The 16489-nt window shown below is 39.3% G+C and overlaps 2 protein-coding genes across 5 annotated transcripts; both read left to right on the top strand.

The window, feature by feature from the left end:
- Positions 1 to 130: 130 nt before the first annotated feature.
- Positions 131 to 13383, top strand: cpsf6 (cleavage and polyadenylation specific factor 6). 4 transcript variants are annotated; one of them, XM_044022313.1, is made up of 11 exons: positions 131 to 250; positions 1914 to 2123; positions 2214 to 2317; positions 2609 to 2754; positions 2878 to 3054; positions 3832 to 3939; positions 4784 to 5279; positions 5388 to 5518; positions 5624 to 5777; positions 5962 to 6162; positions 6250 to 13383. In XM_044022313.1, the coding sequence occupies exons 1-10, from the start codon at positions 191 to 193 to the stop codon at positions 6146 to 6148; spliced, it is 1773 nt and encodes a 590-aa protein (XP_043878248.1). In that variant the 5' UTR covers positions 131 to 190; the 3' UTR covers positions 6149 to 6162; positions 6250 to 13383. The 4 variants fall into 4 exon arrangements, with proteins under 4 accessions (XP_043878248.1, XP_043878246.1, XP_043878250.1 ...); XM_044022311.1 differs by having other exon boundaries at positions 2857 to 3054; XM_044022315.1 differs by having other exon boundaries at positions 132 to 250; positions 5388 to 5503.
- Positions 13384 to 13802: 419 nt separating this feature from the next.
- On the top strand, positions 13803 to 16476 carry yeats4 (YEATS domain containing 4). The gene is made up of 7 exons (XM_044022319.1): positions 13803 to 14040; positions 14150 to 14269; positions 14631 to 14697; positions 15376 to 15470; positions 15574 to 15663; positions 15940 to 16027; positions 16128 to 16476. Exons 1-7 carry the CDS (start codon positions 13990 to 13992, stop codon positions 16295 to 16297), a joined length of 681 nt encoding a protein of 226 aa, XP_043878254.1. The 5' UTR covers positions 13803 to 13989; the 3' UTR covers positions 16298 to 16476.
- Positions 16477 to 16489: the final 13 nt, after the last annotated feature.

The raw sequence follows: 16489 nt of genomic DNA, 5'->3' as shown, positions 1-16489 counted from the left end.
TATCCAGGATATAAATGTATAACTAAATGGCCTTGTCCACATGTAATACATTCAATGTCCATCAGGGGGCCGCGACTGGCCACTCCAAATGAGTGTTGTTGACCAGCAGAGGGCGCTCGTTGTCCCTCTCTGGCTCATTGTTTGTGGCCGCGCTGCACCGCCGAGCGGAGAGACGGTGGGTCAGAGGAAAATGGCGGACGGTGTGGATCACATCGATATCTACGCCGACGTAGAGGAGGAATTCAACCAGGTATTGGCTCACCCTGAACAAATTTCTGTCAATGTTGTTCGTTTCTGTACATCCGTGTAACACGTTCTTTTAAATTGTATGTTCGAAGAATGTCGTGTATGGTAGACCAAACGCCTACAGGCCCCGTTTACCCATGATGCAAACACGCAGCGTCAGCTATCACTAATGGCTAAAAACTCGAATTTATGCAGTTGTCTGCATTTGAAGCGTCGCGCGGTGTTTCGTAGATTTGAATGCACATTGTGTTTAAATCGTCAATATCTGCGCGTACATGCCAAAATAGCCGCCTCCATTGTTTCTCCGTCTTCCTCGGTGTCGGGCCTCAGCATGGCCGCCCGTGGTGGCGGCGAGAAACAAACACAGATCGCTAAATTAGCTTAGAGTTAGCCACTTGCTGCGTCTCTATGTATGTATTTATGTTTCTAAATTCTCGTAACGCCAAATCATATAGACGCATCTTAGGTTGAAATTTACTTAATTGTTACATGTTCGTATGGTGTTTCGTTGCGATGGAGCGTTTTTTCCCGCATGTGTGAGTCGTTAGCAGGTAGTAATAGTCTGCTCGTTCGCTTGCTGTTTTTTTCTTTTCATACACGCCCCTTCACTAATTTCACATCTCTTTTACCTAGACTGCTATTTGTTTGGCTAATGGCGATACAACCTCATGACGAAACGCAAATTTATATTGACAAACCTTGTTATTTTCATGTTACTAGCCTGTGACACTATTAACTGGGTCACTGGTTAATAAGTACAATCGATAATGCAAAATGGAATTTCTTTACTTTTATATCCACGCAATTAATGCAATATGTTTCGGTATTTTCCCCTCAATAATTATTAACACATCGTATTTTGTGAAAAAATTTGAATAAAAATGAATGGGTATACTAACAATGGTTATGTGCTCCAAACCTACCATCTTTAGTGGCTTTTTCAGCAAAACACACTGTAACAGTGTGGGACAAATAGCACCATTGTCATTTAATAAAGTCACAATCACAAAGATGTGAACGGTTTTGTTTTTATATCACAGAGGTACAAAAATGCACAGATATTATGTTGGATCAACTCAAATCTCAGTGCATACTGGTTTAATTATGCCTACTTTGGTACAAAATTTTGTGTGCTACCTTCTACCATCTACACCTTTTTAGATGACTTTAGTTGTTAATAATCAGATGAACAGTTTGGACATAAGGTAAGATAGCCATGGTTGGGATGGTTTGTTCACATGCAGAGGAGGGATAGTGCTTATGTTGGGCAAAGGATGTCATGGATGGAGGTGCTGGGTAGGAGTAAAAGAGAAACGCCACAGACAAGGATGAAAAATGTGGATTATATCACTACAAATTTGCTCTGTGCCTCTTGACTATGGCCTTTATGTTACACTACATACATTTAAGGTAATATGAGGGAGATCTTCCATTATGGCTATGATGTCTCTGACAAGTTACAAGTTATACAAAGGTCTGTAAAACAGAAATAACAGACAGCTCAATGTTGCTATTGACCAGAGTCGAGTAATGAACTAAGCCATGTAATAAGTCATGTTAGTAAAGGTGTAAACTGCAATGATTTATCTGTTCCTCCCTGTTTTTGTTTCTGTTAAAATATTACCATGGTCTAAGTGTCTGACCACTTTTTCTGTCGTGCTTAACAGGAAAGCGACTATCCGGTTCACGAGCAGATCGACCTTTATGATGATGTAATCTCACCATCGGCCAATAATGGCGATGCTCCAGAGGACCGTGATTACCTGGATGCGTTGCCTGCACCGGGTGGTTCAGAGGGAGGAAAGAGCGCCCCACCCAATGTGGTGTACACCTACACAGGAAAAAGGATCGCCCTTTACATAGGAAACCTCACATGGGTGGGTAAAGTTCACAATCAATTGACATAAATATATCAAATGAAGCAAATCGCTATGGATTTACTAATCTTGTTGTCTTCTCTAATGCAGTGGACAACAGATGAGGACTTGACAGAAGCCATCCAAGTGATAGGAATTTCTGATGTGATAGAGATCAAGTTTTTTGAAAACAGAGCCAATGGCCAGTCAAAGGGGTGAGTTTATTTTATGCATTATGATTGCACTAAGTTATAGATAATAATATCTTGCAACCGATTAATATATAAATTATCTTGTCAGATGGAAGAAATGTCACTTTAAATCAGATAATTGCAATATATGATGCAGTGCAGAATTGTCTGTAGTAGTCTGTAGATTTGGAAATTGTATGTGGTGATTTTTCTATATCAAGTCTGTTATAAGTTAATTACAAAAAACAAATTAAACTATTGGTAAAATAGTTTGAGTGCAGAGGTGATAGCTTATGACCTGTATTTGTTTCTCAGGTTTGCCCTGGTGTGTGTGGGCTCAGAGGCATCGTCCAGGAAGTTAATGGATCTCCTCTCAAAGAGGGAGCTCCATGGTCAAAATCCCATCGTCACGCCATGCAACAAACAGTCACTCAGCCAGTTTGAGATGCAGTCACGCAAAAGTGAGTGGGACTGCACCTTTCAAGAATTTCAAATCAAAGTGTTTGACTATGTTTGTTAGTGCGCTCACAGCACACATATTTCTCAAATATGATGTGCTAAAGGTGAGTATTGTCATTTCACAGGCACTCAAACGGGTCAGATGTCTGGTGAGGGTAAAGCGGGTCCCCCTGGTGCAGGCCTTCGTGGTGGCTTCCCTATGGGTAGCCGAGGCAGGGGCAGATTCCCTGGACCATCCGCTCCTGGAGGAGACCGCTTCCCTGGTCCTGTTGGACCGGGAGGACCACCGCCACACTTTCCTGGTTAGTTTGGGGACACCCATATGTGCCATAATTTTTTATATAGCTTATATAGCGCTATAGGACCTTGTTGAATGTTAGATTTTGATATCATAAAAAGGTGAATCCAAGACTCATATCCTGATCCAGTCTGCTAGGTTGTGAAAACTCAGCAGTTGTTTTTTTTTTATTTGGATACGATACATAAATACTATAAAAAAATATAGCCTCAGGGGTGAAATTCATGTCATAAAGTGTTCATAAGTTGTGTCTGTCATGCTCTGGATTTTTTTTGTTTACGCCATTTATGTGATGATGCTATATCTATCAGTGTAAAAATAATGAAATCATTACAGTGCCTTGAAAAAGCACAGGCCAGGCTTTGCTTATCTGCTCTTTCTTAGTAAAAACCAAGATGAGTCTGCTGTAGTGTGCGATCCAAATTAAAGAACGTTCTCCTTTTAAAGCCTTTTGGCAAAGCGATGTCTTTGCATGCATCTCTCCCTATCTAGTTTGTTGTTGTTATCCCTCTTCACTTTGAGTTGAACAAATAAAATAAAAAAATCCCTCCTAGCTACAGTGTTTCTGCTCACTGACATTTTCCAGCACCATTCCTTGACGAGCAATTTGCTTGCAGATTTTACTTGGCAAACTACCAGCTTTCGCCTTCAAAACTGCATTAACTGCCTTACACTTTTACTTGCTTAGTGGCTGGTGCCCATGCTGTTGGGCTGCCTTCAGTTGATTGGCTGAAGTTTATAACGGATAGAGTTGTGATTGGTTTGCTTTCTTCCCCATTAGGCTCGGGGATGACACCAGATCTGATTAGGCACCAAGATGGTCCTCTGATGGATATGAATTTCAATCCCTTCCCGCCGGGGGGCAGGAACGGGAGCTGGCGTGGCAGAGGTGAAACACCTCAGTTGATCTCATGGATTGATTTGACCGACCACCTTTTTGTCCGAGCCTAATATTTATATTGGAAGAAGTTGTGCCATTGAAATGTGAAGTTGTTGTAAAGACGGCTGAGTTGATCAAAGCTATACAATTCCCCATATGGACAGTTCCCCTCAAAAACTGTAGGTCTTTAACGAGGCCAGATAAAATATTTAGATGTGAATGTGAAACACCAGTAATGGAGCTCATCTTTAAGCAGCACACGTAAGGACATAGCGCACACTACTATGTACTTCATAATCTCCACACTGTCTTTGGCAATTTTTTGTCAGCATGAACCTCTGTATTTGGGTTCAAATCCTCAAAGGATGTGTTGTTGGCTCAATATCAAAAGGTTTTAGCACAGGTCCTTAATGCAGTTTTCCAAGAGATGTATGGGAAATTGTGTGACAATGAGAAAACTGTATTACGAATCAAAGCTGAATGAAGAAACTGGCATTTTAAAACAATTTATTTTGAGTGTATGTCCTCATCTGTTTTGTTGCCATCTAATTTGTTTTTCAGCTTTATTTTTGGTCTTTCCCCAGTTGTTCCCTGTAGCTATGGCTTCCTTTTGAATCTGTCTGTCATTATCATGGTTAAAAAACATGAAAATGAATACATAAAATAAACATTGGCTAGTTCAACATGTTAGTTAGAGCATGGTCGCCTAATTGGTTGGGCAGATATGTAGAATTACTTCTTTTTTTTCTTTGTTTTTTTAACTCTTGTTACCCCGTACTCAAAGATGATGTTGTCTCTGCTGCAGCATAAATAATCATTTTCATCTGCTTTTCTGCCTTGTGTTCTGTTTTAGGCGGCATGCAGGGTCCCCCACGCCCCCCTCCTGGTCCACCTGGACCCCCCGGCCCTCCAGGACCTCCACCGCCTGGACAGGGCCTCCCCCCTCCCCTCTCTGGTCCTCCAAATCGTGGTGACAGGCCTCCTCCTCCTGTTCTCTTCCCTGGACAATTTGGTCAGCCACCCATGGGACCCTTGCCTCCAGGCCCCCCTCCACCAGGTTATGGCCCTCCCCCTGGTCCCCCACCCCCTCAACAGGGTCCACCACCAGGACCGTTCCCTCCACGTCCACCAGGTCCCATTGGACCCCCCATGGCCTTGGCGCCACCACCACACATGCCAGGCCCACCACCAGGTGGACCGCCACCAGCCCCACATGTCAATCCTGCTTTCTTTCCCCCACCTGGCAACAACAACATGCCCCCCAATGACAGCAGAGGGCCCCCAGGTCCAAACGACCCATACGGACGCCCACCACCATATGAGAGAGGAGACTATGGTCCTGGAGGCCGGTAAGAAAAAGTGATGGCATTATGTTGCCGTTATATATTAAGAACGAGAACTTTAGACTGTGATATATTAGTTGTCATGAACCATGTGTTTTTTTTTGGTGATTTTAGGGAGATGGAGGCCTCACGGACTCCTCTGAGCGAGGCAGAATTTGAGGAGATCATGAACAGAAACAGAGCCATCTCCTCCAGCGCCATATCCAGGGCTGTGTCTGATGCTAGTGCAGGTAACAAGCATACATGTACAAAGAATTCAACTTTCTACTTTCAGCACATTAGCAGGAACACAAAAGTTTGAAATCCAACATATATTAAAACTTTTATCCAACCATTTGTTCTCTCTCAAGCTGATTATGGAAGCGCCATAGAGACCTTGGTGACCGCCATCAGTCTGATAAAGCAGTCTAAAGTGTCGGCAGACGACCGCTGTAAGGTCCTCATCAGTTCCCTACAGGACTGTCTCCATGGAATTGAATCAAAAAGCTATGGCTCTGCCTCCAGGTAAGACTTTATTCTTAAATGTGATGTTAATGATGTTTATTATCCTAAAAAGACACGTCGTAATGGGTCTTTTTTCACCACTTGAATTTATATTTCCCTGATTTCTGTTCTGCTTTGACAACTGTAGCTCCTATACAATTTTGTATTAGAATGCTTGAAACACATGCCCGTTTGTCTCTGCCAGGCGAGAGCGCTCCAGAGAACGTGACCACAGCCGCTCCAGAGAAAAGAGCCGACGCCACAAATCCCGTAGCCGCGACAGGCACGAGGACTACTACCGAGAACGCAGCAGGGAGAGGGACCGCCATCGCGAGAGAGACCGGGACAGAGACCGCGAAAGAGAGAGGGAGAGGGAGTACAGACACCGCTAAGCGAGGACGTAAAGGTTGGTATAAACTTAATTTTCCTTTGTTATAAACCCTGTTCTTGTCTGTATCATGACCGTATTTGTCTTGGACCTCGGTCAAGCCAGACTGTTTAAGGCCTCAACCTACAATGAGAGAAGCTTTTATCACTCAGGTAGGTATCAGGTAAGTGCTTTAGTTTCAGTTAGTTTTATTTTAAACCACTGTCCAAAAAATGGAGAAAACACTGGCAGTGTCTTGAAAGTGACCTGTTATTTTATAGCCTACAGGCTCAAAGGCTGGTTAATAATTAAATTCAGTAGCCACTTAATGTATTCTGCTAAATAAATGACAAAATACATGTATATAAGATCTCAGTGAAGCCATAACGCAGCACTAACCTGATGCTATTTTTCATTTGACATTTGGCAAACTCACCTCTGCAAAAATGAAAACCTAAGATTGGCTCACAAAAAGTGGAGATAATCTGAATTTGGATTTTACCAGCAGCTATGGCCGGTGAATCAAAGGTTTAATAATTTCCTGGGATAAATATCAGATTTATTGCTGTGGCTTTTTTATTATGTACATTTACAGCTAATTCAAATGTATTGTGACCTGAGAAGGTTTGTCAGTGTCCTTTTGAATAGTGGTGCCTGATTGGCTAGTTTCAGATGTCACTCTTTCCCATTCATTTTGCACAATATCTTGTAGTGATACAGGGTTTTGTATGGTCTGTACATCTGATTGTATTTATACATGGTAAATGTTTGGTTTATAGTAATGTTGTATACATTTTGCTATTCATTTTGATTAAATGCTGAAAATATATCAATGCTATGTTGACAAGTGAATTGATTTTGTTTGGGATACAAAATAATTTGACAATGTAATGATGCCGTATTTGCATGACTAATATATCTTGGCATTTTGTGCAAAATTCAGTTATTTGTAGCTTAGTTTTTCTTGCCTCTGAGCCATTATTCCTCAAATTCAGACATTGAGGTGAAGTAAAACATATTCATGCCTGTTTCATATCGTGTTCCAACAACATTGCTGTCAGTGTGATGTCCCAATTCTGATGCAGTTAATGCACATATTGGGTAATTAAGCTAGTAAAATCACTGCTTTCAAAGTCCAAGCCTTTGTACCTTAATCCAGGTCATTGTTGATAATGTCATTGTATGAGACAGTTAAATTAAAAAGAACCATAATTTGATCTGTCAAATTGTCAAATATATGCAGTACATGAAAAATCCAAACAATTCTTAATCTTAATACAACAAAATCATTGATTGTATGTTACTTTGTATTTTACTAATGAGTTGTAGCATTTTGATATTTTTCTTTCATGTGACTTTTATTGAGGTTGATGATTTACGTAGTTACGTAGTGCTACTTTGCCTTCATATTTTGGCTCGTAGGATAATGGATGGCTTTTTTGGATGATTTTTAGATGAGTTGTAATTGTAGCTTTTTACAAAACGTCTGCGCTGCTGTCATACTATTTGAGGTTAATGCTTTTTTGGCAAATTGTGCTAGTGTTTTTGTGGATTCTCGGTTTTAGGGTTACACAAATATTTTGTATAATTTGTGGGAAGAGGCTTTCTTCCATTGTGTCACATGTGGGTTGACAAACATAACCTTTTGTAAATTTTTGGAACAGCAGATGATATATTGACATTGAAATGTTTTGTGTCGCTCTGCCACGCGTTTAGATGTGTTGTTGCGTAAACCAGTCCTTGTAGAGCACAGTGTAATAGGGTGTATGGGACCTTTAGCATCTCTGTATAGTTGTGCATCACCCCAAATAATATTTCATTTTACTTAAAATAAGCTTCATTCTTGGCACTTAAATGTCTTAAGTTGCACCCATGGAGCGGAATGTATGTTCTGTATGTTTGATACAGTATTTGCAAATTAGTGTTTATTTTAAGTTCCTCTAATCCTGTGAAATATTACCTGGGGTGGTTTTGCTTGTGGAGTTGCTGAACATTGAAAGTTGGCTAAACTCGTACCAAAACAATGTGACATCGTGACTGTCTCAGTAATCTGTCATGTGTTCTTGTGTAGAGCTGTGTAAACCTTTAGCTGTCAATGCAAGCTCAGTTAATCTCACCTCTGTTCAACTCAAAGATGATTTTTTTCATGAGAAGTGACTTGTGCCCACTGGGAACCTCTTGACAAAGTGTTTTTCTAATATTGTTCGAATGTTTATTTACTTGCATAATTTGCACATTTTCAACACTGCTGAGATTTTATAGACCTCTGCAGTTCCAATAGTAGCAGTGCAATGGGAGCTTCTACATTCTCCTTTAGAAACACATCTTAGATTCATTGATTTATAAGAGATCCCCAGTGGGTTCAAGTCCAAATAACATTTGGTAATGTAAAGATGCCAAACTGTATTTCAATAAGTTGAGATCTAAAGGAAGTGGGCAATATTCAGTATGTAACATGATATAAAAGCCAAATTTGTTCATTGTCCGAATGATTATGTCCGAAATCTGCCTTTGCGTTCAGTCTGACATCACACAGTATGTAAATTAGGATAGTTACTGCTTTTATTCCTGATTGTAGTATGGCATTGTTGTGTCCAGTTATATGTTTTGATACTGTTTAATCTGTTCATGTTGTGGTGGAACACAGTGCTTCCACTAGGCTGACATAACAGGATCATGGCTCTATTGAAATAAAAAAACAGATAATTTGTTTGATGTCCAACCAGGGCCAAACAGTTTGTTTAAAATTAGCAGTAATAATTTTTGCCAATGAGTCTGGGAATTATGTCGATTTACTAAATCTGACATTGAAAGATGGCCTTAAGTTGAAGTGTAGAATAAGACAATTATAATGTGCTTTTTGTCAAAGGAAGCAGAATTGCTAAACATACATACTTTTCCAAACTTATCAGGTCTGTAAGCTTTTCTCAGGAGTTGATAGTACACAATAGAGGCAAAGGTGATGCTTCTACACTGTCCTTGTGCACCTGTGGTAAGTACCAAATGTCAGGCTGTTTGAATTGCTTGGCCCTGGTTTGACTGAAATTTTGTAATAAACGGATTTATCACAAGGCATATTTAGAAAGATCAGCTCCAGTTCCCCTTGTAACATATGTTCTCGTCTCCTACGTAACAAGAAGTACCATGTAGCTTTTATGACTGTGTGAAAACTTTGATTGTGGGATGAACAGTTTTTTGTCTGTAAACATGCACCATGTAGAAAAACACAAAAAGTCCCAATATTCATTTGCATCTTTGAATCATGTAAAATCATATGTACTGATTTGATCTGATTCCTATGGGGAGGAAGTGACGATACCAGTTCTTTAACGTCTGTACGCTACAAAATAAATGTATTATTAGGGCCCCAATATTCTTGATTCAAAATGATCACGAATTAAACCATAATGTCATCAGGTCAGTGGTGAATTGTTGATAGTATTGAAGTAATTTGCAGCTCTAATTATGATTAAGGGATTGTCTTTTTAGTCTGCTGTCTTTCATAATAGACTACATCATTACTGCTTTTACTTTATATTGGCATTTAAACAAGACCACTTTTGGCTACCACATCACTAGTTTGTGGCAAAGTATTACCTTGTGTGACTGAGTCCGATGCGTGCTACGTGTAGCTTTGTGTTTTGATTTGTTTTACTTGGTTACCTTAAGGCCCAATGGCCCCCATTACACCTGGCATTAGAATGCCTTTTCTGTGATCAGATACTGATCAGATGGCACTTTACCACATGCATTTACACCTGGTTCCTCCGCTCACGTAGTTGTTGTGGGTGGAGTGGAGACGTATCGCATTTACACTTCTGTTCAATCCGGTCACAATGCGTCCCCGGCCACCAAAGTGGCTTCACAGGTCGGAGAACAATCCGTCCTCAGGTGTATTTACACCTGTACTTGGTCAGGCGCTATCCGATTGCAATCTGATCACAGACAACGCATTTTAATGCCATTTGTAAAGGGGGCCAATGATTGCTGCATGCACTGTCTGTTAAAATCATAGTGTTTGACTCTGGCTGGTACTCACAACACTCAGCAAATATTAGAGGTTATGACATTTTATCTATTATTGATCAGTTGCCAACCAATTTGAGACGCTAGCATAGCTTTCTGAACCAATTTTGGACATTTATACAACAATTATTGCTTTAATTAATGATAAAACCAGTACATTTCATAATCCCAAAGCAAGGACAATGGTGTTACAGCATGTAATGTAAGTTTTGAATTCACTCTTGTATGTCCAAAGAGAATAGCCTTATATACGTTTCCATTGATTGTCTACATGTATATTGTGAATGAACAGTTCTGAAGCTACATTTCAGTAGCCGATGAGTTGTGTTTAATGTTTTCTGTGTCCATGCTGATAGATTTTTACATCTGATATTTCCTGTTGGAGTTTGCATGACATGTTTCTGTCTGTGCAAGGGTTGGGGGCAATACATGATCAGCTGAGAATTACAAGAGTAACAAATGTGTTTGTACAATTTTTTTTTTTTTAATTAAAAATCCGAAAACCATTTTCGGTCTGTAAACTAGAAAAAAAAATCTGATCCCCCAGACGCCCCCTTTTTAAGTGGACTTGGATGAATTCCAATATCCAGACTCCAAGTTATGATGGTGAATTGAACCCAGCCCTGGTGTGCACTGTATATGTATGTGTAGTGTAGAGGTTTACTGGTGGGGATGGGGAGTGTTCACTGTTGGGCTGCCTCGAAACCAAACTCCACCCTTCGTTTTGACACCTTTCAGCTCACGTGGATCAAGGATGGATGGAAGGAAAAGGAGGAAACGCTTTCAGTGCACCACCACCACCACCACCGCCTCCTCTCCACCCTGCATATCCGGACAGGATTTACAACCACCACCTCTTCCTCCACCCCTTCATCTCTCTTCTCCTCTCCTTGTCCACCCATCCTTCTTTGTCTCTTCATCTTGTCTGCCTGACTAAGAGCAGTGGATGGAGGACCCAGACTTGTGTAAGGCTATGTTATCCAAACACCTATACTCATGGTAACTAAAGATGAAAGAAAAAAAAAAAAACTTTCCAAATGGCCCTTTTGTTTTTACAATGTTTTATTTGACATGAAGATGAGTATGTGTGATGCTTTTTTGCAGATAAATAATAAAATGCCCCGCACGACTCCCAAATAGAAAACGCAAACATTACATCCTAGTTTTTTTTGGTTTTTTTGTTTTTGTTTTTTTTAATTTTCCTTGGCTCGCTGTACTGTGTACATTCGGTTTAAAGATAAGTTTTTATAGGGTACGTGTTTGATGTTTTCTCCCATCCTTCTCTCATTCTCATTTATTCTTTCCATGGTTAGTATGTTTGTAAATGTCTCTGCTTTTGATTAAAAACTAGATGGTGTTGTAATAAAAAATGTTTACTGAGGTACACTCTGCATTTGGTGAATTCCTCTATATATTTAGCTCATTTATGTTAAATGTAAGCTTTGGAATGCAAACTGGTTTTCATATTGAAACTTGTCTTGGCTTATACGTGTTATTGGGTTCTTTAACCCTTTTGTTTTTCTTTGTAAACACGTGTTTTATATGGTAAATGAAATTTTGAGAATGCCCATTGTTCTCTGACTGGATGGGAAATATTTTAGTGGAAACCTTGAACAAGTTGAGGTCAACTTGTACGTGCACATTTTTTGACTGGAAAACACACTGTTAAAGCTTTACCCGCCCCCCAAAAAAACAATGTTCACCGTGGTTTCTGATGTTTAAGTCATGTGTAACCTCACTGAACGGTCATCGCAGGGCCATTTCCATACCAAATTGTCGGTTTTGTGAATGTAAAATCCCATGAATTTGTACGACTTATCAATGTTTGTTGGTGCAACTATTGAAGTCACAGCTTAACTGGAATTGGGACTCAATCTCAGAATATCTGTTCCATCGGTGAAAACGTGCAGTCAAATATTTTTTTTATTATTTTTTTTTAAGTCTATGCGATCGACTTGTTTTTGTTTGTACTTTTCTTAAATCCTGACAAAGGGTATGGCACAGCTGGTTATTCAAATACAGTGTGTTAGGTAAGGCATTTCAAAATGGTGCACTACACCAGACTTGTATTCATGCCTAAAGTTTTGATTATTGTAAACATTGTGATTCAAGGTTTGTAAAATAGAATATATTGGTTTTATAGGGTTTAAAATTTGAGTAAATGAGTGTTTAATGAGGTGACATATTGCTGTTTGTTTCCATTGTACTTTAAAACAAAGGAATATCACCTTAGGCTGATATTATGTTCACCGTAAAAAACAAAATCGATACCTCAGTATTTTAAGTGAAGAATCCATTTTTTCTTTTTCTTTTTTCTTCTTTATTTAAGATTATTTTTGTCCATAATGTTTGTTCAAAGCTCCATGACCATCCCCAAAAATAATCTCACTGTTGCTATTGAATGGACTTTTTGGTCGTTGTCTGAGTCCGCCTTAAAACTCTCATTTGTCTGAGATGTATTTTTGCTCTTATTATGTAGTCATTTAAATCTCGTAGACACACCCATCTATGCAAACAAACAAGGGAAATGTCACCATGTCAATTCTCTTGAAGAATTTCTTAAAACTAATACAGCTGCACACATCTCTGCTTTTAATTGTTTTGGTTGACTGATTCTCTTTGGGTGTATACAGCTGATGCATTAATTTAATTTGTTGATACTTAAATTTGCATAAGCAAACTAAATCTCACTTTCAGCATTTGTCTCATCAGCCTGTATAAGTGTGTCTGTGTGTGTGGCTTCATTTGTGGACTTGTTTGGTGTCACTGTAGTTGCCTTGTAGTGATTTCTCTCCACAGTCTTAAAGGTAAGTGTTTTCAGGTCGTCATGTTCCGCAGAAAAGAAGAAACAGCCAGACTGGCACTAAGATGTTGGAAAGTATATTGTTTTGTATTCAAGTGATTTGTTAAAGCTGGTAAGTGTTAGAAACTGATTTTTTTTTTCTTTTTTAGAAACATTCAATTCAAATCATGAATATGAACTTTTATTAACGTTCAATATAGAGAATGATTGTTCATCAGGGCCACATGATTTGAAGACTATTAATTACAGTTTGATAATCAGTCATGTTTGTGTCTAATAAATATACACCAAATGTAGCTTCATCATAGTTTGTGATTTAATGTTCATTCTGGTGAGCATTCTGAAGACGTTTTCTGAGAATCACTTTACTGTCCAGAAAAGACCAAACAAACAAATTGAATGCTTTCATACGAAAATAAAAGCCTCTAAAATGATAAAGATTTTGTGGCGTTTTCTTTTCCACGCAAGGCATCGAATACAGAGTGATTAAATTGGTACCAACACTAGTTATTTAAACATATTTGAACTGTCCTGTGCTTTAATCACTGCTTTGGTTATTAAGAAAGCAACTCGCATATTCCTAAATATAGTTTACTATACCATTTGAAGTGTGCAAATTAGTCTAATAAACTGCTTGCTGTTTTCTTTAAATACCCTAAAACAACATCCAAATGTATGGTTTACAAATGTATTCGTGTCTCCTTCTCTAACTAGACCAAACTTTAAAGCAAATAACGTCCAACAACTGCTAAAGTAAGTGAAAACACTAATTAGACGATGGGATGTGGTCCAGCGTTACTTACTCCATTGCCTGGAACCTTTGTTTCGCTGTCTCAATGTTGTCGGACAACTAAGTACGTTGCACTCGCCGCTTCCGGCGCTTGTTTGGGCTTATATTTTGAATAGCGATGGCTCCCGCGTGTAGCACAGTTTTTACACGTAAATGTCAGGTTTATTACACATAAATATGCGCTTTGGGTAAAAAAGAATATTATAGAGCGCACCAGGCATCCACTTCACCTCTGCTTTTCTGGAATATGTTTAAAAAGATGACTGAATTTGGTCCAGATTCCGGGGGTCGAGTTAAGGTAACGTTACATTTCACCAGCTATGGCTGCATATGTAAACATGCGGTTTACGGACTTTTAAAACATTCATTTTAGCGATTTAATCTTAAATCTAATCTTTAACTTGCAGGGTGTGACTATTGTAAAGCCGATAGTGTTTGGGAATGTTGCCCGCTACTTTGGGAAGAAGAGAGAGGAAGATGGACACACACATCAGTGGTCCGTTTATGTGAAGCCGTACAGGAACGAGGTTAGACATCCACGTATTTTCACGAATCAATCCTCCTATTTGCTGTCAAATGGAAATAATTTGGGATTTTATTAGGGCTGCAACTATCCAGTATGTCTTGTTTTACCCCCACACCAACGTTTTTCAGTTTTGACAAATTCATTGTTCTATGGAGCAAAAAAAACCAGAAAATATTCACATTTAAGAAGCTGAAACTTATGAAAACTTACCTCATGTGGAGAATAAAGCAGTAGAAGATGAGTGAGTGACTCAAACCGATGAATCGATCTAAATGGTTGATTATTAATTTAGTAATCGAATAATAGTTGCAGCCCTATATTTTATGGAGTTTGCATGTGACCGTGTCTCAATCTTCTTTCAGGACATGTCTGCTTATGTGAAGAAGATCCAGTTCAAGCTGCATGAAAGTTATGGTAATCCACTGAGAGGTGAGCAGAACTTGACATTAAACAGTGTTTTGAGATGAGATGAGATGAGATTCAACTTTATTGTCATTACTCAAATACAAGTTTCGGGTAACGAAATGAGGTTTGTATCTCACCAGAGATGCAACAAGTAGAAAGTGCAGAATGTGAATATGTATGTACAGAAGTAGATTTGTTCTATGGATAAGTATAAATATAAAGAACAAATATGAATATAAATGAGCGCTATAAATACAATTATATTGTGCAGTTTTTGGGTAAGACTTAATGTTTCCTGTAGTTTGTTGAAATGACAAGTGACCCAGACTGAATTATCTGTCTAATTTACTGCTCTCAGCAGACCATAAATACACTACACCACATAACTGTGCAATTAAACTGTATATTAGTCCAATATCTTACAAGTGCAGTGTCCTACACACATTTTCTATTATTACTATATACTAATTATACTATATTATTACTATTACTATACTTTCTATTTTTTTATACTTCTTGGTGTTTACAATGCATGCCTAGTGCACTATGTTACATTGGGTTCATGGGACCAGTCAGCTGGTTTCTAACTAGCAGCTGCCCAGCTCCTCTAACGCACTGTATCACATCGTAACACATGTAACATTGCAAATGTCACCATTGTGGGATTATTAAAGGAGTATCTTGTGTTTATGTACCTTCCAGTGGTGACAAAGCCTCCATATGAGATCACAGAGACGGGCTGGGGCGAGTTCGAGATCATTGTTAAGATCTTCTTCATTGACCCCAATGAGAGACCTGTAAGAACTAGACACAGTCATTTTTAATGTGTTCCAGCTCAATGCTATAAAAATACACATGCACTCTGCTGATTATTGATGTTTATCTGTGTTTGTGTGTTAGGTGACTCTGTACCATCTATTGAAGCTGTTCCAGTCCGACTCCAGTGCCATGCCAAAGAAGACCGTTGTCTCTGAATTCTACGATGAAATGGTACGAAGACGGTTTGTTACCCCGTGTTTGCGCAGGATTATTCTGGGTTCTCTGGTTTGCTCCCACAGTCCAAAAATTTGCAGATTTGTGGATTAGGCAAATTGGACACTAAATTGACCATAGTTTGTGAGCGTGGATGGTTGTTTGTCTCTATGTGGCCCTGGTGATGATGGACTAGCAAACTGTCCACTGTGTACCCCACCTTTTGCCCTTTGTCAGCTGGGATTGGCACCAGCCAATGGCTAGAAAGAGGTTAACTTCTCTTAATTTCTTTAGATCTTCCAGGATCCTACAGCCATGATGCAACAGCTACTGACCACATCAAGACAACTCACCCTTGGAGCATACAAGCATGAGACAGAGTGTATGTACACACAATGAAATTACAAACACAAGACATAAGACGTTGTTGTAATACTATCATCACACTTCATGTGTGTCTGCCTGCCTGTCTGTGTCTGCAGTCACTGAGCTGGAGCAGAGGACCAAGGAGAAAATGGAAACGGCAAAGAAAAGAACCAGCCAGGAGATAACAGAGCTGAAGGACAAACTAAAAGCCAGCAGAGAGAACATCAACCACCTGAAGGCAGAGATCAGGAAACTGGAGGAGGAAGGAGACCACAAGGATCACTGACATGTCTCACACATGAATGTGATGATTCAGCAGGGGGTCTGACCTCATCCATGATTTTAAAGAAAGAAATGTTTTGTACTGAAAGGTAGCAGCAAGAATTCTGTCATTTTTTGATTGTTGATTTTTTTGTTTGTTTGTTTTGATATCATTTTCTATGTAAAGTAAACATGTTTGCAATATCTTTGCTTGAGG

The sequence above is a fragment of the Solea senegalensis genome, linkage group LG3 (genome assembly GCF_019176455.1).
Source record: "Solea senegalensis isolate Sse05_10M linkage group LG3, IFAPA_SoseM_1, whole genome shotgun sequence".
Lineage (NCBI taxonomy): Eukaryota > Metazoa > Chordata > Actinopteri > Pleuronectiformes > Soleidae > Solea > Solea senegalensis.
Note: the sequence above shows the minus strand (reverse complement) of the source record. Positions and strands in the feature narration are given on the sequence as shown.

Coding starts and splice junctions, on each gene's coding strand:
- cpsf6 (XM_044022311.1), top strand. CDS start 191: ATGGCGGACGGTGTGGATCACATCGATATCTACGCCGACGTAGAGGAG. Junction 3,055..3,831: donor ACCACCGCCACACTTTCCTG/GTTAGTTTGGGG, acceptor CTTCCCCATTAG/GCTCGGGGATGACACCAGAT. Junction 3,940..4,783: donor CGGGAGCTGGCGTGGCAGAG/GTGAAACACCTC, acceptor GTTCTGTTTTAG/GCGGCATGCAGGGTCCCCCA.
- yeats4 (XM_044022319.1), top strand. CDS start 13,990: ATGTTTAAAAAGATGACTGAATTTGGTCCAGATTCCGGGGGTCGAGTT. Junction 14,270..14,630: donor TGAAGCCGTACAGGAACGAG/GTTAGACATCCA, acceptor ATCTTCTTTCAG/GACATGTCTGCTTATGTGAA. Junction 15,664..15,939: donor CTGAATTCTACGATGAAATG/GTACGAAGACGG, acceptor TAATTTCTTTAG/ATCTTCCAGGATCCTACAGC.